We start from the raw sequence: 23,019 nt of genomic DNA on the forward strand, positions 1-23,019 counted from the left end.
GAGGAGGACTCCATTTTAACTTCCTGCAGCACACTTGATGCAACATAATGACCCAGCCATTTTGGGAACTTAAAATGGCCACCAGCACAAATTCAGAATGCTGCCTGCTACCAATACAAGGCAGGAGGGGATCCACTCTGTCCTGAGCCCCCTCAGTCCTGGAGCTGGGCCTGTTTCTCTTATCATTTGAGTCTCTTAAGCTCTAATATTTGTTTCCACCTCATGTCTTTGTCTCCACTGCACACAAAGCTAAATAACTAGCTAGCATTATTATTTAAATAGGGTTTCCAAGGCTGCAGGCCTATGCCCACTGACCTGTGTCATTTGAGAGGAAGGGCAGGCTATAAATTCAATAAAATAAATGTATGAATAATCCACCATCTTCTGAGGGAGCCTGCTCCACTATCGAATAGCTCTTCTTAGAAAGTTCTCCTTACTGTTTAATTGGAATCTCCTTGTAATTTGAATCCATTGCTTCAGGTCCCAACTTCCAGAGCAGGAGAAAACAAGCTTGTTCCATCTTCCCTGTGACAGCCCTTCAGATATCTGAAGATACCCATCTCAGTCTTCTCTTCTCCAAGCAGCTTCCTCCTCCTCCTCCTTCTCCTCCTCCTCCTCTTCTTCTTCTGTCATTTAGTCGTGTCTGACTCTTCGTGACCCCATGGACCAGAGCACGCCAGGCACTCCTGTCTTCCACTGCCTCCCGCAGTTTGGTCAGACTCATGTTTGTAGCTTCGAGAACACTGTCCAACCATCTCGTCCTCTGTCGTCCCTTTCTCCTTGTGCCCTCAATCTTTCCCAACATCAGGGTCTTTTCTAGGGAGTCTTCTCTTCTCATGAGGTGGCCAAAGTATTGGAGCCTCAGGCCTGATTTCCTTCAGAATGGATAGGTTTGATCTTCTTGCAGTCCATGGGACCCTCAAGAGACTCCTCCAGCACCATAATTCAAAGGCATCAGTTCTTTGGCAATCATTTCCTTCCTTCCTTCCTTCCTTCCTTCCTTCCTTCCTTCCTTCCTTCCTTCCTTCCTTCCTTTCTCCCTCCCCAATTGGTCACCCTCCTCTGCACACAAAATAAAATGTGTGACAAGTTAATGGGAAGATGGGTAAACGCTACCCAAACCAATCAGAACAAATGCCCAGCAAAGACTACACATAGCCTAGCCTTTGCATAAGCAAATCAGGATGCATGCTCAATAAACAGGTTATCTGGAGGAGCCCTTATACCGCAGCACCACAATCCAACATGCGCAATATATGGAGATTGTAGACTTCTGTGCAGCTCTTACCTGCTGGATAGGGAAAAGTCACTCAGATGTCTGCTGTCATATGGTTCATACTGTGTTATTTGTGGACTATGTTATGAAAGAGACAAACAAAGCTGCAGAGGTCCTGGTCCTTCAAACTCTTGCAGAATTTTAGCGCTCAAGGCGATGCTCTTCCTTCTGCAAGAACTTGCCCTTTCATTTCAATGGATGGGGCAACTGTGTGCAAACAAAGAGATTCACACTCAGAGCCGGTCACTTTCAACATAAGTGAATGGGGAAACCACTCGTGTAGGAACTCCCAAGTACGCATCAAGTGTGAACATGGCCCTAGATCAGGTCAAAGGACTACTCTTCTAGAACAACTGACTACTTGCTTCAGAGCAGTGTCTCAGTTTTGCTGCCATTTCCATGAATCAGCTAAACAACTGTGACAAAGTAGATAGCCATGTACAATCTGAAGATCTCAACAGGCGAACTCAGTGTACAATGACTACACATTTTCCAGAAAATTCATGTTGCACCTTTGACTATTTATTTAGCCTATAAGAACTTCAGGGTAGAATATAGAGTTTCCTACGTAACTGGTTCCTAATGTGAATTTACATTGGTTTACAGCAATAGTGCATTCTTACTCAAGCTATGTTCTGTGTATATCTAGAAGAAAAAGAAAAAGCAGTCTCGCCACAGAATCAGTAGAAATCTGGCATGTGTTCTGAATAATGTTGATGCTGTATTTTCCATTTAAATGGCTTCTTGGCTTTATTTTTCCGCTGTGGATACTGACAGTGCAATTAAGTGTGGGGAAAACTGTCAATTGGAATCAACAGCATTGTAGCTTCCTGGCTGGTGCCAGCTTCAATAAATGAATAAAGATTGATTAGCATTTCTGTGTCAAACTTGGTTGCTGATTTAAGCGGAATGGGAAAATCGAGGTTACCTTTATCATTGAGTTGGAAATGATCTCAGAGTCCACCTAGTCCAAGCCTGTCCAGGTACATTCCTGATAGCTGGATATCCAGCCTCTGCTTTAAAAACCGCAACGAAACAGAGTCCACCACCTTCCTAGGAAACATGTTCTGTGTTGCAGTGGGAAACCTGCACTCAAATTATTGGCAGGAGTGCTTTCCCCCCTCCCTCTCAGCAAAACGGAAAAAGCCTCAGACAGATTTTTCTGTGGAATAATGCACACATTCTGTCAGCACATGCACTTTCGGCTGCCTGACAGAACTTCCCCTCCCCCTCCTATTCTTGTGTGTGCCTCCTAAATCTGTTGTGGGTTTTCATACAACCCTCCAGAGTTGATTTGGGGGCGTGCATGGAGTGCTTGTGGGATGAGAAGAGGGAAGAAAGGTTTCATTCCACAAATGTAAATCCTTGGACTAATGGAACAAGTCCATGGGATGCTGCCCTGTGGTTTTAAAATGCGATCTGCTCAGCACATTTTGTCATTTTCTTCTGATGACATCTTCCCTAGCTGTCACACACACACACACACACACACACACACACACACGAGAGATAGATAGAGAGAGCAAGAGAGAGAGCGCTTAATGCCAAAATAGTATTCTAAGTGGGTTTGTAGTTTTAAGTTGTCACCAGCATTAGATATAGTAAGTCTCTTTTGTCCCCCACCCTGTGGGGAAAATTTCACAATGGATAATCTTGCCTCTCTGCTCTTTTGACTCTTGGGTGCTGCCTTTCTGCTTAGTGTCTGCTTTCTCCTTACTTGATTGTGCCAATGGAGCTACACAGCTAGAAGAGATTTGGCATGTCTTTGTCTAGTCTTTGTTTCCACAGCTAGAAAGGATCCACCACTCCCATAGCAGTGCTTGTGAGATGAATTCATACATCATTATAACATCACTTTTGTTTATTTTTAATAGCAATAAAAAACCTACACCAATGAAAACTCAATAACTCTACAAGAAGTGTATTTTGCTGCTTCAACTATTTCCCAAAGTAAACCTGTATCTCAGATTAAGGATCCTTTCCCCTTTTAGTAGAATAGATACAAAGCACAGTCAGGAGGTGTTTGGCCAAACCAATTATCAAGCAGACAGTACACAGCGGGAGAGGTGGTGGCAGGAGGGAATTAGTGGGGAAATCCCATAGCTCAAAGATAGCACATATCCTGTATCCGAAAAGCATCCTGGTGCAGATTTGCTAAAAGAGATTCTGCAAACCAGTGTTAAAGCATAATACTTGAAAGGGTCCTAATGCTTAGAAAGGTTTGCTGGTTGAAAAGGCCTCATTACAATCCCAGCAGCAGACAGAGCAGATTTGTAGTGCTTTCATGAAATAGCATATCAAACGAAGAACTGCAAAGAGTCAGTAAAATTAGCCCAGCCATATGAAGACCACAGTGGTACCACTCCTTCCCATGCCACTAGTATGATGTGAGAAGGTGACTTGGGCCACCCCAAAGGATCCTCATGCCATGGTTTATTTGCATGCCAGCATAAAACCTTAGGAAATTGCATTACCGGGGGAAGTTGCTGCTGCGCCTCTCAGATTTCCTTGTGGTGCAGGAAGGAGCAGGGTTGCAGCAGCCCCTGTGCCAGAAGTGTAACACAAGTCCTGGGATTTAGGTTTTAGCATTTGCATTCCAGCTACAATGTGATATACATGCAGGGCTAATGATCATTTGGGCTGGGCCTCAAATGTAGATATTTGTATGTTTTTGACGTTTGGTAAGTTTTGCAACTTGTTTTTCTGTGCATTGGACTAAAATGTGACCCGTTCTCTCAGCTTAGAGCTGCAAATATGAGCAAATAAGAGATGCAATCTGGCAAAATACTTTTTTGTGTATTAATGGACAATAGACTTTGTCACGGTAAAGAGTTAAAAACCTTCATAGGTATTAATAAACTAGGGCCTGGAACTGGGGTTTGTGAAAGGAATGAAAGGGCACTTTCAATATGCCTTGGCCATCTCAAAAGCAACAGAGGTACACCCTAATGTTGTACCCTGTCCATGAGAATTTCACTGACATTTTCTCTTCCCTGTGATAATTTTCAAATGCAATTTCTTTCCTCGCTGACTGCTCAAGAATGGTTGAAAAAATGGAGAGGAAATTTTCAACACAGCGGTATGGCAAATGCTGGGCTGGAAACATGTCATGGCCAAACGTATCATCCTGTAGTATATCATATGTCTCAATCTTAAATTCAACACAGCAACACAGTACTGAGGCAAATAAAGCAATTACAACTCCAGTGGTGTCCTCTCTTGTAGTAAGTTGCCCAGTGTTTGCTGAAGTGGAACAGCAGTATTACAGGCCATGCGTTTTCTGAAGAGAAATTTCATGGCATATGAGCACCAGGTTGGCTAATGAGAAGAGCCTGAAATAGCATTATCGATGCAGTCGGTGATCCACGGTCGTCGAGGCATCATGAGCTTCTCGGATAAATGGGCTGGCGAAACAGTCTTGGCCTGATACACAGTTGTGCAAGCTCTGAAAACAAACACATGTGTGTTGCATTAACATCATTCTCTATACTCATGAAACACGAGCGACACAATCTACTTGACCGAAATCAATAGCCATTATCACTTGCTGTGTAAATGTTGGGTATGACCCAGTCACAGTTAAGCACTTTGAGCTCCCTTTGATTCCCAGTAGAAAGTTAAACATACAGCCTGTCATTGAAAAAAATCCACTGAACATTAACTGCCTTCTGTTTCAGGGCAGCTGGAGTCTTTTAGGTCATAAATTGTAAGTGTTCCTCCTTAACTGCTGTTTTATTTTATTTTTCAGAGTATGGAGAATGGTTGTTTTTGCTGAGGGCCACTTTTTCTGTCAGTAAACATGCTTATGGTGGGTGGGGCCAAAGCCATAAATGGGTGGAGCTTGAAGGATTGCATAAATATTCTCTATACAACCCAATTTTCTCTCTTGCATGGGTGTAGCCGGGGTGGGGGTATCTGCCCCCCAATCAAGTAAATAAATAGAAATAATCAAAATATTTGAACTAGAAATGCTTGCTGAGGTCACTTGGATGCTGTTGTGCCATATTCTGGCGATGCAATTGGCAACCCAACTGAGCGATAGGCATGGCTTCCACAAACTGACCAATCGCATTGCAGGTAGCTTGGTTCTGCAACAGGATAGGTGGGTGTCCAGCCCCCACCCCCAACACAAATCCTGGCTATACCCATGTTCTCTTGCATTCCACACGGGATGGGGGGCTGCTTTATGGTTCTGAACTTTATTTTACAGTATAAAATAACACTTTCCCCTAAATTTAAGATTACAGTTTAACTCAGCACATACTGCCTTATCTGATACATGCAGTACACAATTCATTTCATTTCTCATTCAGTTCATGTGCATTCCTCATGTGTCTTTTCTGTTTTACTGGCAATCGTGAAACTCTCCGTTTGCCTTAGAACCAAACAGGAAAAGGGTTCCGCAGGATTCAGAAGCCACACACTATGGAAACAGGACGTTCTCACACATTTCCTGTGAAGCCCTGCATTCCCCACACAAACATTGCAATTACCTGGTCTTTAACAAAGTCAACAGGATTATCGCCAGCACCAAGATTATGCAAGAGGTGTATATCATTATCACGATTGTGTCCGCTAAAAATTAAATTATGGAAACAGAATTAAAACATTGATCAAAGAGTATTTTATGCAGTCACTATAGTACAAATTAAAACCAAATATTCACTGTCCTCAGCTTAAAATCTCCTAGGGTCTCGATCACCATATTTTATTTTTTCTTTCGGCTTCTAACAACTATCCCTGAAGGAGGTTTCTATGTTAAGTTTGCTTCCAGGATTCTTAATAATAATATTTAAAAGTTTGGTTTGATTCCTTTCCTTGACCCCTTGATTGGTGCTTTTTGTTGTTGTTCTGTGGGAGCCTATGCCTCTCATAACATTGTGGCTCTCCGGTGACCTTGATGGGAGCTTTTTTATTCTTTTTTTAAAAGCCAAACTTACTGTACAATGAAGACCGTTCTCCAGTTACAGGAAGTATTTTTCCAGGTAGAACCATACGGGATGAGTAAAGGTCAGCTTTTCCACCTGATATCTGAGCTGTAAATAGAAGAGGATATAAAAAGAGAGCAATTGTGTGAAAGCCAGCAGGGCCTGCAACAAAACGCTGGATTGTGAAGTGCTTCTGTCCAGGATTCCACCCTGTCATCTGGGCCCTTTTTCAGGATACTTCATTCCACCGCCTCTCAGATTTCTGTCCCTTTGCCCACTGCCGCAACAGCCAGCCAGTAACCTGTGCCAACTGAGCATCCATTCCCCATTGGGTAATTAAAAAACCACAAACTCTTGTAGAGTCCCCCCCCCAAATGTTTTGTGTACTTCTGCAACTCCTGGGAATCCTCTAAACCTGCTGGTGCCTTGCTTTTTGTGTGCCTGGTGCCAATTCTGCTAGAATTCCCATTTTATCATAAAGTCATTTAAAAACAGGAATCTTATTTTTCCTGTTAGCAAATGAAGCAAACTATAAGTTGCAAATGGTTAACTGGTTGACTCGTTCATTTGTTCCCACATAATGGGACCTCCTGGCAAAGGTACAAGGCAAATTGTAAGGCCTGGGCAGGTTGATTAAGAGAGAGGTGCTCCTTTGGGTTAGTTCAACTTACTGAAGCAGGATTTGCTGTGGAGGATATGATAGAACCACTTGCATGCAGTCTGCTTAGCCAGTGGCGTTGTGTCACAGGTACACTCAACTCCTCGAAGGACAGACCCCCACATTCCGACATAAGCAGCTCGGCACTCATCACTGTCAGAACACATCAGATCATTTGCATCCAAAGATTCGAAACAAGCTGCATCTTCAAGGCATTGTCGGGCGAAGGGTTTTAAACACTTAGATGTAAATGCTTCATACTTGGCCCTGTGGAAAGAGAAATGTGTATGCATTTTATTCTTCCTGGTATTCCCTTTCATCTGGGACACGGGTGGCGCTGTGCTCTAAACCACAGAGCCTAAGGCTTGCCGGTCAGAAGGTCAGCAGTTCAAATCCCCGCGTCAGGGTGAGCTCCCGTTGCTTGGTTCCTGCTCCTGCCAACTTAGCAGTTCGAAAGCATGTCAAAGTGCAAGTAGATAAATAGGTACCGCTTCAGGAAGGTAAATGGCTTTTCCATGTGCTGCTCTGGTTCGCCAGAAGTGGCTTAGTCATGCTGGCCACATGACCCGGAAGCTGTACGCTGGCTCCCTTGGCCAATAAAGCGAGATGAGCACCGCAACCCCAGAGTCGGTCATGACTGGACCTAATGGTCAGGGTCCCTTTACCTTTATTCCCTTTCATGTATAATTCAGGGAGAGCTGAAGGATAGATTAGCAAATAACAAAATGAAAGAAAAATGAAGAATTTCTTGTAAGTGACAAAACAAGAGACATATAGCTTGGACATGTTCATACCCTAAAGCCTCATACCCTCAATGGGGAGCTATGTTTGGATTGAAGCTGGGGAGGTGGGTTTAACATCTTCCCCACCTCCATGTGCTATGATCCTCAAAATCGAAGATAAACAAGAGACATTGCTGGGTGAATGGCACATAATAAGCTGTAACTTGACCCTAACTCTGCTCTCAATGCAAGCCTAGAACTTTTAGACCTTGAATAGTCCTGTCTGCTACTGGTGGCCCAGTCCTGTCATCTCCTATGGCTTTATTTGCCTGCAGTGTTTTCAGTGTTAATCTGTATGCACCTCTATGTTAAATTATGCATATTGATTATTTTTACATCTGTGTAGATGTGCTCATGTGCTTTAGCACTAGAGTTATGTCATTGGAGAGGCAACAGGAACAGCTGGAGAGGTATCAGCAGCAGGGAAGAGTGTATCAGCCTTCTGAAGCCCCTGCTAAGATCCCAAATCCTTTACTCTGCTGAGCATCTCCAGGACCAGGATGAAAATGCTATTAAAAATCACCAAGTCCCATGCCCAGCCTTGTGGGTAACACAGTCTTAAAGTGCATTATCTTCCGGTTAGACCACCTTGCAGTGACTGGATCATAGGGTGCATATTCAAGAACAGTTAAAATGCACATGTCCTGCAAAAGATCTATATGAATTTCCTGAATGACAGAGATGGTTAGGAGGAAGGCTTAAATCACAGAAAAACCCTCTTACATCTTTTGATTGTGGTGTAGGTTGGAAAGCAAACATTATTTGCTGCATTGTGAATGAGCAAATAAATAAGAGATCATCTTGGGTTCCTTGTGCATTTTTATATTAAACACACATGTGGCAGCAGTCAACCAAAAATGTGTATTTCCACTTACCGGCAGATCTCGTTTCTTTGGCATGTGTCAATTACACTGAGGCATGAAGGAGCTGGGACCATATTGACTCCACACACTGTGCCATGAAGGAATCCCTTGGCTTGGCGGCAGTTTTCATCTGACGGCATGCAATCACAAAAGGTCAACAGCAGGGCTACGTTCAAAGGCATGTTTTCATAGAAGGACCGCAGGGCTGCTTGGCATTGATTCCAATTGCACTGTGTTGCATTAGCTTGGCAGGCTTGAAGGTAGCGAGATAGTTGTCTGTTACAGACTCCATCATTGACACAGTCCACTTTGATTTGGAAGCAGGAGCGCAGGTGTTTGTATTCTGAGGAAACAGCAAAATGATCACAAGACGATAGAGATAGGGGTACGAGGAGTGATTTTGAAAGCACAACAGTTCTCAAACTCTCCCTTGAATTTGTGACATGACGGTCACTCTACCATAGGCAACCCATTTCTATTTGCATTTCCTGAAAAAAACACCCCATACATTGAGGTGGCGAACGTCAGGCCCGGGGGCTTAATATGGCCCTCCAGACCTCTCAGTTTAGCCCTTGTAACTTTCCCTAGGCCATGACTATTTCCAGCTCTTGCAATGAGCTTGCAGTGTCTCATTCTGCACGGGGTCAGGAAGCTGGATTACTCATAATTTATGTGGGCCACAAAGTTGAAATCGATACAGAGTATAGAAACGTTTAAAAAGTAGGCTACTGTTTACCATAGTTTGAAAGAGACGATGACTTCCACTGTGATTTTATTTTCAGGTGATCTACAACGAAGGAGATACATATTATACAGATTACATGTTGTAAATTAATTGTAGATTTGAAATGGAAGCAGCAGTTTGCAATGAAACACAATGCTAAGAAAAAAATGACGATCAGGTTATTTGACGGCCTTTAGCAGAGGCATTCCTAGTTTAGAGCAAAGGTGGGGCTCATTTGGTGCTCTAGATGTTGTTTGACTCCAGCTTCCATCAACCCCAATAGCCAAAGACAATGTTGGAGTGTGGAACACAGAGTAACGTCAACCTTACCTTTTAACCAGGCTTGGTGTCAGTAATCAGTATATTCAGACAGCTGATAGGACCCATGGATGGGGAGGGGTCCTCCATAAACTGCAGACACCAGACTGTTACCTGCTGGTTTCTGCTCGTGGCAGCAAAGATGATCTCACTACCATCTTTGTTCATCTTGTTTGCATGGTCAGATGAGGCCTTTTATATTTCATTTTTAAAGGCTAAACACTTCTGAGCATTGCCATTGGGATGGATGGGAACTGTAGCTTGCCATAGCTCCTGATTCAGTGAACAGGGCAGGAGAATAGATGCAAACCATATGAATTTAAAGCGTTGTCTGACATTGACTCACATGCACTGATTGCATAATGCAACAGCTGCAAGTGTTGGGACAAGTGTTGTTCATGTCAATTGCTGACTCCTGCACCTGCTGTTTCCTCTTAGCATTTACACATCAGCTTCAATTTTATCTGAATTGCCTAGAAGAAATTCAAACATAGGAGTAACAACATAACTGAGTAAATGATGTTTGAGTTACAGCGAGCTACAGCAACGTGGAATTAAAAACAGAGGGAAAGCAAATAACTCTCTGTCTTTGGGCTTAGGTACACAGTCAAGATTCAATGGTTATTTGAGGAGGTATCTAGCTGAGGCAACAACCATTATCTATAAAAAGAATGGATTAACGCAAGAACATGAGAAAAGCCCTTCTGCATCGGGCCAAAGACCAGTCTGTTCCTGCAGTCTGTTCTATCCATGCCCAACCAGTTGCCTATGACATACCCTCGAAGTGTCCCAATTTTCCAGGGTCAGTCCCAGAGTTACAGCAGCCATCTTGGTTTCTGATTTGACCCCAGAATGTCCAGGTTTTCCCTTTTCCTTCCCTCCACATCTTGGAGAGCAATTTTAAGTGCTGGAGAGATCAGACTACCCCTTTGTCCTTTTTGGAAACAGGAACCTTTGGTGTGCATTTGTGTGTCTGTAGGTGCAAAAACAGAGTCCTGTTTATACCGAAAATAAAATACCTGCACCAAATGAAGGAAGCTGGCATACAAAGCCCTTCCTATAATTTTGAAGGAAAATGTAACCAATCCACTTGGTTACATCCTCCAACACTGGAGGTGGAACATAGACTTCGCAGCTCGTAGCTCCTGATCTTCCTATCCTCCATGGATGTATCTATTCCTGTCCAAGTGAGTGGCCATCTCTACATCTCTTGTAGGATTCTAGGGTGCTTCCTGCCACATTGTGGCTGACTATGTTTGATCCTGCATGGAAGACCTTGAGAACAATGGAGCAGAAGTTAGTTGTGATGCCACACCTTGACACATATTTGCACAGAAGCAAGTCCCGTCGATTTCAACAGTCCAGTCTTATGCATGAGAACCTGTAAGCAATGCACACAGAGGTCACTGGGACCCCGTATAAGCATGATAGCTTTGGGCTTGAATTTGTGAGCAGTGGTGTCAACACGGAGAACCCCAACCCAACCCGCCACCAGTTTTTCTGCATTTGTTTTTTAATTAAAATGTAAAAAGTGGCGCTTTGTGCCATCACACCTATTCATTTCAAGGTTGCTAGGAACAGTATCTTTGAACTGGTGTTATTGAAGAGATGACTCTTCATCATTTACCTGCATCAAAGCCTGCATAGGTTTCCTCCTGAATGGCAGAGGATTGGTATTCCTGGGTGTATTGTACGCATGTGTTGTTAAATATATGCTTCCATATTTTAGTGCATCTTTTATGCAGTGGTTCTGGGCATATGCAGCTCCCCAGGACTGTTCTCCTTAACTCCTTCCATGCTGTGAGGCATTGCTGTACCACCGCACGGAGGCCACAGTTTGCTACTTTGGTTCTGCACATTCTCTGGAATTTCTTGTACTGCAAGAAACAGGTGTCATCTCCTCGGCATATTTCCTTTGCAACCGCGCAGTCGGTTCCTAACATGCCTGGGTGCACCGTCTCTTGCAATTTTGTCTGTGGCAGGAATCCTAACTGGACATCTGTGCTTGCGTAAAGCTTCGATTTCCCTGTGCAAAAGAGAATTTGTGAGCAAAATCAGTTGGATAGATCATGCTCGCGGCTGCATCTTTCAAATGCAATCAGGCTGATTGTAAAAACTGATAAGCAAAGGAGCAGCTACATGAATTATGCTTTGTAAATACCTCCCCCTTCCCCATGATTATTTGGGATGGTACCAGGGCCATCCCAAGATATTTTGCTGCCTGAAGCGAAGGATATTTACAAAAAAGCCAACTAAACTGGAAACTGAATCTGACTTTTGACACTGTCCTCCGCACTGCCCCTGAAGATAGCAGGCTAGCTATGGGAGTGCAGGACTGTTCATGTGAAACACACGGCTCTGACCTTACTGTACTGTTAAGCATATGCTGCCTGAGGTGAATACCTCATTCTGCCTATTTGAAGGATAGAACCTTCCCTACAGAAGCACCCAAGGGTGGAATTATGCCTCATGGAGTGCTCTTAGATCTCTCTTTTTCTTCCATCAAACATTAATTGAAGACTAGTTTTTTCCTCTCTGCTTTTTATGTTAATCAAGGTGGTAGTTGGAGTCCATACCCTTGTCATTTTGCAGGGTTCATTGCTGGTCTTAAATGGTTGATGAATTGGCTTGGATCCTAAGGGAAGTTCATGGAAGGAAGTCCCCCCTCCCCTCCTCTCCCCTCTTGCAGCTTCCTGTGCCCCCCTGAAAAACCTGGAAAGCTGGGGGGGGGGGTTCTTGGGGAGAAGGGAATAATCCACTGGTTTTGTCTGGATTTGAATGGTACTTTATTTGTCTTGAATTTTGGACTCTGATGACTACTATAATTGCTTAGGAAAGTCACAGTCTCCCAATTAGAGGTCAAAGATCCATATAATATTTGAATCCGATAGTTTGTCAAAGCTAAACCTTTAAGCCACAATGAATGTAAGAGCATAACAAGAGCTCTGCTGCATCAGACCAAAGATCTTTCTAGCCCAGCATCCTTCTTCCCCCAGTGGTAACCCAGATGCCCATGTCCATCATGCAAGCAAGACATGACCTCTCCCTCAATCATTCCCCAGAAAATGGCTGAGAGCCTCTGATCCTCGAAGTACCATACAGCTCCCATTTCTAGCAGCTGCTAATAGCCTTATCAGGGCCATGATTACACTGCATTATTTTGTTCTAGAGAAGAAAATAATCTGTTACCTTTATTCCCAAAACATTGCTTGCCAAGCAACGCTGTAGTGCTGCAGTTATCGTTAGTGCAGGTGCAGTCTTTAAATTCTGGGAACTGGTCAACTAAGAACTTGACTGTTTTATTACAGTTGGTCGAATCTTTTACTGTGTAGTTGTTGCCTGGATTTCAAACGCAAGAATGAGTCTTAAGACTTTCATTAATGTTATTATATTTATTTATTCATATCCCACCTTTTCAACTAACTTTTACTCGGAGTAGACCCATTGAAACGAATGGACCTGATTAGTCATGGGCATTCACTTCAATGGGTCTAGCGGGAGTAAACATCGTGACCCAGTATAAACTACGGTATGAAGTAGTTTGTATGAAAGGAATCCCGTAGCACCTTAAAGGCTTGAAATTTGAGTGGCTCAAAAGCTTTCATGGACTAGGTACCATTTCACTGGATGAAGTCATCTCTAGTCTATAAAACACTAGACCACCACAAAATAAGAACACTCCAACAGCACATGTGCCTGTGAGTACGTACGTGTAGATGCCCCCATTTTCTTTTTTCAAAGTTAAAATCCTATTGATTCAACCCCACACTCCACTTCTGGGCTAGCATATTCCTTGGGTGTAGCTCCTAAGAAAGGGCTCTCTGCAGGTTCAGTCCTGTCTGCTGAACTGGAAAGTGTAACGATGTATATGTGCTTCTTCTGTGGCTGATCAAACACACTCTCCATTAAGTATTTTCTCAACAGTTTCCAATCATCAGTAAATGTGCCTGTGTGTATCTAAAAGGGATTACTCTTTTTTAAAAAAGTTGCTGCACTATTACCTGAAGTGTGGAACATTCTGGTTGCTGATTTTTATTTTACTCTCACGTTTTTCAAAACCATTTTACTATGTGACTACTGATGGCAAACATATGAAGTGGTGGTTTTCTCACTCAGAATACCCATGTCATGGACACCATCCTGATAGATGCTGTTTCATACTGCATCACTTGCTTTGTGGCCTGTTGGCTGCATTTGGAAAGGATGTAAAATGTACTTGCTCATCAAAATAAGAAAGGGACATTTTAGTTTTTGCTTTTTTTAAGAATCAGAGACTTGTTGAAAATATAAGTGCCAACCCACCCCACCCCTATCTTTTCACTTTTTGTGTTAACATCTAGCCTCCAGGAGAAAGATCAGCAGCTACTGAGAATTCAATTATCAAAGTCACAAGACTTTCATGTAATCTGTGCATGTTTAGGACATGTGCTAAATTGGTGTGCATTTCTTTTACAAGTTTCATGAGGCTGATTCAGTCTGTTGATTCAGCTGTTCAATTAAAATGCCAGAATTTCATTTATGTAGGAGTTGGATTTTTTTAAAAAAAATAATAGTTTCCTGTTATTGTTGAGTAGAGTAACTCTTAGCAACATAGATTCACTCAAATAAAAAGTATAAGATTTCCCCTTTGTATATATTATACTGTAGATACTACTACTTTGGGGATTTAGTATAGATTCTATTAACTTTAAACTGGCTGTATATCCGTTCCGCGAGTCTTAATCCGTTCCGCGAGTCTCTTCGTCTTGCGGTTTTTTCGTCTTGCGAAGCACGGCTATTAGCGGCTTAGCGGCTATTAACGGCTTAGCGGCTTTAAGAAAAAGGAAACAAACTCGCAAGAACTCGCAAGACGTTTCGTCTTGTGAAGCAAGCCCATAGGGAAATTCGTCTTGCGAAGCAGCTCAAAAAACGCAAAACCCTTTCGTCTAGCGAGTTTTTTGTCTTGCGAGGCATTCGTCTTGCGGGGCACCACTGTACCTAAGTCTGACACACTATAGGTTATATCTGTCAGTAAGTGTAAGGAAATTGTTCAGAAGAAAATCAAGAGCTATATTCCGGGGTGGGGATGGGGAAAGATGGAGTCTCAAATGTATTACTGAACTTAAGGAGCAACCCATAGGATCAGAGCCACGGATCCTCATCTTAAAAACACTTAGATTTCCCCCCATTTTTTTGACAAAGTAATTATGTATGATCACACTCTGTTACAAAGCTTTTAATTCCAAACCACTGCAAACAAACGGCCCCTCCAGATAGTCTATTTGTTGAACATTCATTATTCCTTGTGCTCATGGTGTTATCAGGGCAATTGTATGCATTACTTGGAAACCATTTGTGCCAGCAAAAGTGTTGCAGGCTCAGTTTGATTTGTAATAGGTGCATGCCTCGTAGTTTCCTGCTGAAATTCTGTATTCCTTTTGCCTCTTTTTATAAATTTCCCAACAATAGGCATCTCCCCACTCACCCACGTGGCTGTGTCTATACATGTGGCACCAGGAAATAAATCAATCAATGTAAACTGCAAAAGGGGGCAATAAGGGCTTGAAAATAATGGGAAAACTGTAAAAATGGCATGAAAAGAGCTGGAAAACCACTAGCAATCCCAGGAGCCTTTGCACCGACCTTTGGGGCCTATGGAAATTTGGAGATTGAGAACAAAGGTTTGGAGGGAGCGATTGTAGTGGAGTTTGTGGATTTTGAAACGAAGCAGAGTGTTTTACAGGTTTTTTAGATGGTGTTCCCCACTATGTGTGATTTCATGTATACGCATGATACCCAGGAACATAACCCCTGCTTAACTGGGGAGACGCCTATATTCACAAAATGTATAGGGAATGCTTTAACAACTTTTTTTTTCATGGAAACACATCCCTGGGGCTATCTGCACACCTTTGTCCATCTCTCTCCACCCCTGAACATTTTTTTGTATGATCAGAATTAGCCCATATATTCAATGGCGTTTTCTCCTTAATAACTGTATTTAAGATTCCAGTTCCTGTTTTCATTGAATATGTAGTCAGTAGAGTTGTAGAGTTTAGCAACCTGCCCAGCAATCCATTGTGTAAGGAGGAGCTCCGGCAGGCACATGCACCTCTCAGTCTATAAGATCTTTCATATTAATTTCAATGAATGTGGAATTAGACATGAGGGTGTGCTTCTATGGAATGCATCCGTCTACGGTGATGATGCCCACCTCCATAGGGGTACAGGAAATGAGTTCTCCTACCATATGTCTGGGAAATGAAGAATTCCCTTCAGTTCAGCGTTCGTTTTAATGGAAGCTGATTAGACAAGGAATGCCGCTTCTCTGAAATCATAGAGAATCTATGGCTTCTCCATAGTTACCTGAAATGCAACAAACTTCTTCCAGCAAAGCCCAGACACTTTCACATCCATTTCCTGCAGCTTCACATCTCTCTCTCAGCTCTTGGCATTTGGAGGTCTGGAAAGCAGTTACATGCATGGAATGTAGTACCAGCACTGCAAAACAGATAATATAACCTTGGTGATTAGCAGTGGATCCTTTGCATTTCTACCCAATGTTTTATTGTAGAGAGCATGGAAGGGTAAAGGAGATACACAAGGTCACCCATGCTGAATTTCAGATACCCATGTTTAGATCCATCAGGGAACAAGGAACTCAGTCTTTTTTCTAAGCAGACTATGCTCTCTTCTCTTTCACCTTTGGCAAGTGTTTCTCCATTCTGTGCTTCACTCCAATCACCACTGCACTTGCTTCAGTCTGAGCTTCACTATTTCAAAGGGAGGTTCTAGAGCAAACTTTTAATCTCATGACTTTAAAAATGTGTGTGTGTGCATAATTAGTTTTTTTAAATTTTTTTAAAAAACATATTTTACAGGGATTTTCAATACAGGAAAAAATGACATATTATAGTAACAGACTATCAAGAATTAAGAAAAAAATTAAATATGTCAATATACGATAAGCCACATATACAGAATATATATATATGCAGGTTTTGGTGTCTTCGGGTGTCTTCCCGTGTAAGAGTCGGGGTGTCTGTGCGACGTTTCGACGAGGTCTCACTCGTCATCTTCAGGCTGGTGCTTTCGGCTTCTTGTTACTGGAACAGAGCGTCGCACAGACACCCCGACTCTTACACGGGAAGACACCCGAAGACACCAAAACCTGCATTCCTGTACCCGTGAAAATCTACGAAAGCCAATATATATATATATATATATATATATATATATATATATATATATATAGTGTGTGTGTGTGTGTGTGTGTATATATATATATGTATATATGTATGTGTAGTTATGTTGTATACATCCAGGCTAACTTGCACAAAGCACAGGTTCTAAAATGAGCTTTGCTAGGGCTCAAACCAGCTTGCAATTCATGTCCCTGGTAAGCCTAGCTATGTGGAAGGTTCTGCTGTTAATATGTCTATTAAGATTTTGGTGCCTGGGGAGATGAAGCAGATATAATCCATTGCACAGACAGCACTCTTAAAAGTTCCACTGCGAACAATGGGACTTTGAGTGCTGAGGTGCAGGTCTACTAGCTATTACATCAGGCAACAGCAGCAGGAAGCCAGCAGTTCCATCTGACTTCTCCACTCTCTCAGCTGTCATTGTGCAATTGCAGTTTCATCAGGAATCAACAAAGACAGCTGTGTGAAATGGATCTCTTCCTCTTCCTCAGACACGTAGAGTTAATAAATAAAAATAATGGGATTGAAAAATGTGGGTTTTATGAGAACATCTTATTCTTGTTCTGCAGCATCCTATAGGCCTGCTACTCTGTTCCTCCTCTCACCTACCTACCTCAAGTCAAAGGGAAAAGTCAACAGTAGTAACAATAGCTTTTCTTGTGGCCTGACATGCACTTAGACATTCCACTCAGCAAACAAGCATGTGTTTGTTTAAACAAAACCTCCCTTTTTCAGATCTACTTGATAAGTTACCTTCCATAGTACCTTTAGGGTGATCTGTCACTGTACTGCTTACAGACTGGAACGGGTCATCACTCAAGCCTAAATACATTGGCTAGGTGTCACTCTTGGCAATCAATGAAATAAAATTAAATATGTAGCACATAGAGATAGCATTTTAGTGTGAAGCTGGCACCTGCTCTTCAACAGCTTGCTCTTCATGCCAGGAGCGCATGAAGAATGTTCCAATCACACATTGCCTCTGGGAACAAGAAAGCCACGTGACTCATGAAGCATCAACCGTCATGAGCATCTAAAGGATTAGCCATGTTCCACAGAGCACTAGTAACCTTGGGCACAAAAGAAGGAGCAACACACTGCTAAAGAGACGGGACAGAATGGGCTGAGTCAGACAAACAGTTTTGCCTCCCAGTACACAATACATTCCCACTGGTAATAGAAATCTGAATGAAGTTTTGCTCTGCAATATGGTCATAGAGACCGGTCAGCCATGTGACAGCCATGTGGTCCTTCAGTCATCTCACTTCGATTACATTTTCTTAGAAACTGCAAATGTCAATTTAATTGGGGATAAAGTCTGGCTAGCTGACTCAATGATACATTGGGCAATAGATATTGGTCATAATATAGATGTGGAAGCATAGGAACGATGTGGAATATGGATATAAAATTTACAGCATGCTATGGTCTAAGAGGGGACACGGGTGGCGCTGTGGGTAAAACCACAGAGCCTAGGGCTTGCCGATCAGAAGGTCGGCGGTTCCCCACGACAGGGTGAGCTCCCGTTGCTCGGTCCCTGCTCCTGCCCACCTAGCAGTTCAAAAGCATGTCAAAGTGCAAGTAGATAAATAGGTATTGCTCCAGCGGGAAGGTAAACGGCGTTTCCATGCGCTGTTCTGGTTCGCCAGAAGTGGCTTAGTCATGCTGGCCACATGACCCGGAAGCTGTACACTGGCTCCCTCAGCCAATAAAGCGAGATGAACGCCGCAACCCCAGAGTCGGTCATGACTGGATCTAATGGTCAGGGGTCTCTTTACTTTACTTTATGGTCTAAGAGAAAATTATATGAAAATGATATATCGATGGTACCTAACACCGAGTTAATTGACAAAAGAGGAAGAAGGTTCTTTTTATCATATGTAGTGGTCTTGTAGTAAGGTTAAAACTTACTGGGAAATGATATATAATGAATTGAATAAGATGTTTAAAATAACATTTGTAAAAAGACCAGAAGCCTTCCTTTTGGGAATTATAGCGACAGAACCACCCAAATGGTATAGAAATTTATTCATGTATGTGACTACAGTGACAAGAATGTTACTTGCCCAAAAATGGAAAGAAGAAAAAGTCCCAGCAAAAGAAGAATGGATACAAAAACTTATGGAATATGCAGAAATGGCGAAACTTACTAGATAACAGACGTTTTATAAAATAATGGAAATGGTTTATTGAATATTTACAAATAAACTGTAAACAGATAGGCACATTGGCAGGACTGTTGTAATAACCTGCAGTTTTATAAGAGTATATATTTATAGTAGATGAATAAATGAGCAAATTAAGTTAATTTGGATATGCAGAAAATATTTTTTAAAATTTAAGGAACCGCAGAAAGAGGGGGAAGGAAGTCAAGTTTTGAAATGTTGAAATTATTGTAAAATTATTGAAATGTATAAAATTGAAAATAATAATAATAATAATAATAATAATAATAATAATAATAATAATAATAATAATAATTAGGCTATCTGAATCTACTGAACAAAATTGCTCATGCTAAGAACAGTGGGCTGTGGTGGGATAGGAAACTGCCCTCCTCACTACAGACCTTTATTTGATCATATTCATTTTTTCAGTTTTATATATTAAATTTCTATTCCCTTCGTCTGAGGACCACAGAGCTCTAAATTAGCACATTGATTATATATTTTTTAAAGAAAATAGTTCCCCTTTACAGTCACAAAGACTAAAAGCAAAGTTTCTAAAAGCAAACAAAGCAGCTGCCATTTCAACAAGTTTATTATGTTTGAATAGGAGAGGAGCAGAGAAGGAGGAAAATAAAGTTTAACTTATAGCAAATGTGTGAGTACAAAGTCTATCCTTTATATTGCATACAAAAGGAAGGAACAGTCCAGTAAGTGGTAGGGACCATATGCACTGTCCAACGCTGTGCCCTCCAACAGGCTGCTGAGACTGCGGTCCTATAGGCACACTTAATTCAGAACAAGCCCCAGTGAACACAGTGCGACTTACTTCAGAGTAAGCGTGTATACGATTGGGTTCCACGAGGAAGAACTCTGCAGAACTTACCCAGCAACAGAACGGAGTTCATCGCGCAAGGCAGTCCTGAGCTATTGATGCGGAGCACAGTAAGCTGCAGGTTATCGCCTGATGCTCTCTGAAATCTCAAAACCTCCGAGTCGTTTCAGCACCACGCCGCGCTGGACAGCTCTCTCCCGGCTGCGTGCGATTGGTCCACCTTGGCGCTGAAAGAGTGAGCCCGTTCTGGTGGGACTCCCCTCCCTGCTCTCGCTTGCTTTAAGTATCCCAGAGAGATAGGAAAGCCAACCCTCCATTTCACACCTGTTGCAGATTTCCGGAGTATAGTAAAAGCTGCCCTGACAGTCGCTTACTATATACCTTGCTGCCTGCGAGTCCAGGTGAATTATAGTCTTCTGAGCAAATGCCTGGTGAGGCAATAGTTCAGTCGTGATACTGTACCAAGTTAATGATGATAAGAATTTCCTTCTGAAGATACCATTATTAGAGGGGTTGGGCTTCCCACTCCTTCAAAGCTAAAGGGAAAATCTAATCTTGCAGGTGGAAACCTGCAGACGGGTGGTTGCTGTTTTCCAAAGTACCTTCTAAGGACCTTTAAAACCTGGGAGTTGCTGCAGGATCTGCTTCTCTGGGGTCCCAGGAAACCCTGGTGACATGAGAAGATGAGTTCATGCTCTAGCTGTGTGGGGCATACCAAAATAGGAGGGCGCAACTCAATAAAGATGGGGTCACAGTGACACAAATATTTCTGAAGCTGAGTAGCAGGAGCCCACCTGTGAGACAGAGGGAGGTATAATGCATTAGATAAGGAGAAGTGGATGGGGGTCAGACCATTGGACTATCTAGTTCAGAAATGTTGATCCTGGCTAGCTGTGGCTCTCCAGGGTTTTAGTGGCTCTCCAAGCCCTACCTGCAGATGTTGGAAATTGATCCTGGGACCTACTGCATGCAAAGCAGATGTTCTGACCCTATGGCCCTACAGCTGTGGCTTTGGAAATGAAGAAAAGATCAAGAGAGAGAATGGCACAAAACTTGGAGCAAAGGATTGCATTCCTTGAGTGCAGCCATCTGGGCACATTGTTCATCTCAATAAGTTGGGAGGCATCAGATGACTTCCTCGTGAAGTCAGATGTCCTATAGAATATGCCTTGCATATGGTCAGTGGCAGGTCTGGAAATGGGAAAGCAAAGTGAGGCTGACACAAAACTTCTCTATGGAAGCTAACCTGTTCAAGCAATGAATTTCAAGCCTGGCTCCTGGGCTTAAGACTTTGGTCAGCCTAGAGATGGGTGGCAGTTGTTTACAGGGCTCCATTTTGAGTCCCTTTGGTGTCAAGTTTTTCCAGAATACACCATTCCCCAGTTTTCCATTCCTCTCTCTGTGTGTCCCATCAGCATTGTTTGGCACTGAGCATGCTTAGCCCTTGTTGAACTCTTTTGGGGTATGTTCCCCACCCTTTTTAGGATTCTCCCTCCTTTTTTTAAAAAAAAATTCTGCCATTTTCCCCAAGCCTGCAGATGGGGTGGACTTTAGTCTTTCAGATTTCAGTGGTGTCCTGTGCAAGGTCAAAATTCGGCACCCACACGACCTCTCACCTCCCTTTTTGCTCAATTCACTACATCATAGTTGGTACACACTGCAGCGCCCCCTAGACTTGATGCCCAGCACGTCAGAACCAATCGTGCTTTCCTAAATCCACCTCTGCTGCAGATATCTTCCTTGATATGGCTGGTGCCCCTTTGAAGAAGAAGAAGAAGTTTGGATTTGATATCCCACTTTATCACTACCTGAAGGAGTCTCAAAGCGGCTAACATTCTCCTTTCCCTTCCTGCCGCACAACAAACACTCTGTGAGGTGAGTGGGGCTGAGAGACTTCAGAGAAGTGTGACTAGCCCAAGGTCACCCAGCAGCTGCATGTGGAGGAGCGGAGACGCGAACCCAGTTCCCCAGATTATGAATCTACTGCTCCTAACCACTACACTACACTGGAATCACATTCAACAAATGATGTCACTATTAGTATCAATTATTATGGCCATATTAATATAGGGTTCAGTTATGCTATTTTATGAACAACTTGGTAGAGGCAAAATTGGTCCTAATGTGATTTCCATCATGATGCTTCCCCCTTGCTTACTGCCAACTTTGACTGAAACACAAGATGTACCCACTCTTTATTGAGAAAGGAAATACGTCAGAAGCTCTGACCAGTTAAGTTATATAAAAAAATTAATGTGTTCCCAAACAATCTTATCTTACAGTTCAAAAGCAAAGGCTGTTAAAATCACGCAAGCTTCCAAACAAGGCTGTGGTTTCTTTTAGAAAATAAGAGGTGTTCATTGACTATCGTTCCTTTCCAGTCCGCAGTACTCTGGTTACTGGTTGAGACAACTGGATGCACAGATTTCCACTTACAAAAGTATTAAACCGCAGAGAAACTGGGATGCTCCCAGCTGTGAACAGGTCCATTGCCATTTGTTGGGAGTGTGCTTATATGGGTCAACGCAACGTGCTCTGATAACTTGGTAGCATGGTCAAAATGGGTGATCTGGGTGGTCAAGGATTTCCGACTTCCTGTGCTTGCCCGTCCTCCAAGCCGGTCCTCGTTGTGGTGGCTAATGCCAAAGCAGCAGCAGCAGCAGGAAAAAGCTGCTTTGAATTCTTCTCGGAATTTTCCTGCAAATCAAACAGCACCAGAAGCATGAGATAGTATACTATGAACTGGAATTCCCCCCCCCCAACCAACAATGCATGTGTGAAAATGAATCCTAACTTCATTGATTTTTTTAAAAATGCCACTGATACAATTTGGGTAAACTAGGGTTACCAGACATCCCTGGTTTCTGGGGACAGTCCCGGGATTTGCAAATCTGTCCTCGGACAAAATCTGTCCGGGGACAGATTTGCAAATCCTGGGACTGTCCCCAGAAACCAGGGATGTCTGGTAACCCTAGTTTACCCTGGAATGTCCCCAGATTTGCAAATCTGTCCCCAGGAAATGTGGCAATGGCAGCCTCAGTAGCCCGGAGTTAGCCTGGTAGTGCAGTTGGCTCTGGCTGGCTTCAGGAGCTGCTCGCTGCCGTGGCGCCCGCCATTTTTCCTCTCTGGAAGTCCCCATGTAATGTGTCTTGTGTGCAACGCATCATATGGGGACTTCTAGAGAGGAAAAATGGTGGGCGTCACGACCATGAGCAGTTCCTGAAGCCAGCCAGAGCCAACTGCCCTACCAGGCTGGCTCTGGGCTGCTGACTGCTGCTGCTGCTGC

The 23,019-nt window shown here is 42.9% G+C and overlaps 2 protein-coding genes across 3 annotated transcripts in view; both read right to left on the reverse strand.

The window, feature by feature from the left end:
* Positions 1 to 877: 877 nt before the first annotated feature.
* Positions 878 to 20,805, reverse strand: GFRAL (GDNF family receptor alpha like). The gene is made up of 10 exons (XM_082218315.1): positions 19,785 to 20,805; positions 15,895 to 16,029; positions 12,739 to 12,888; positions 11,177 to 11,575; positions 9,244 to 9,294; positions 8,520 to 8,850; positions 6,876 to 7,129; positions 6,217 to 6,312; positions 5,770 to 5,851; positions 878 to 4,721 (listed from the first exon to the last, which is right to left on the reverse strand). Exons 1-10 carry the CDS (start codon positions 19,804 to 19,806, stop codon positions 4,595 to 4,597), a joined length of 1,647 nt encoding a protein of 548 aa, XP_082074441.1. The 5' UTR covers positions 19,807 to 20,805; the 3' UTR covers positions 878 to 4,594.
* A 36-nt stretch (positions 20,806 to 20,841) lies between these two features.
* Positions 20,842 to 23,019, reverse strand: part of HCRTR2 (hypocretin receptor 2) — a 34,289-nt gene continuing 32,111 nt past the window's right edge. Inside the window, exon 7 of one of the 2 annotated variants that reach the window (XM_082218330.1) lies at positions 20,842 to 22,430. In XM_082218330.1, the coding sequence (XP_082074456.1) occupies positions 22,177 to 22,430 (254 nt within the window). In that variant the 3' untranslated portion in view covers positions 20,842 to 22,176. The remainder of the gene's footprint in view (positions 22,431 to 23,019) is intronic. The other variant, XM_082218329.1, reaches the window with a different exon arrangement.

The sequence above is a fragment of the Podarcis vaucheri genome (genome assembly GCF_965113315.1).
Source record: "Podarcis vaucheri genome assembly, chromosome: 3".
Classification (NCBI taxonomy): domain Eukaryota; kingdom Metazoa; phylum Chordata; class Lepidosauria; order Squamata; family Lacertidae; genus Podarcis; species Podarcis vaucheri.

Bases quoted from the DNA above. Each gene is read 5' to 3' on its own strand.
- GFRAL (XM_082218315.1), bottom strand. From the start codon at position 19,806: ATGAACTCCGTTCTGTTGCTGG. The intron at 5,852-6,216 runs GTAAGTTTGGCT...TTTAATTTTTAG, and splicing joins AGAACGGTCTTCATTGTACA to CGGACACAATCGTGATAATG. The intron at 4,722-5,769 runs GTAATTGCAATG...GTTTGTTTTCAG, and splicing joins TTGACTTTGTTAAAGACCAG to AGCTTGCACAACTGTGTATC.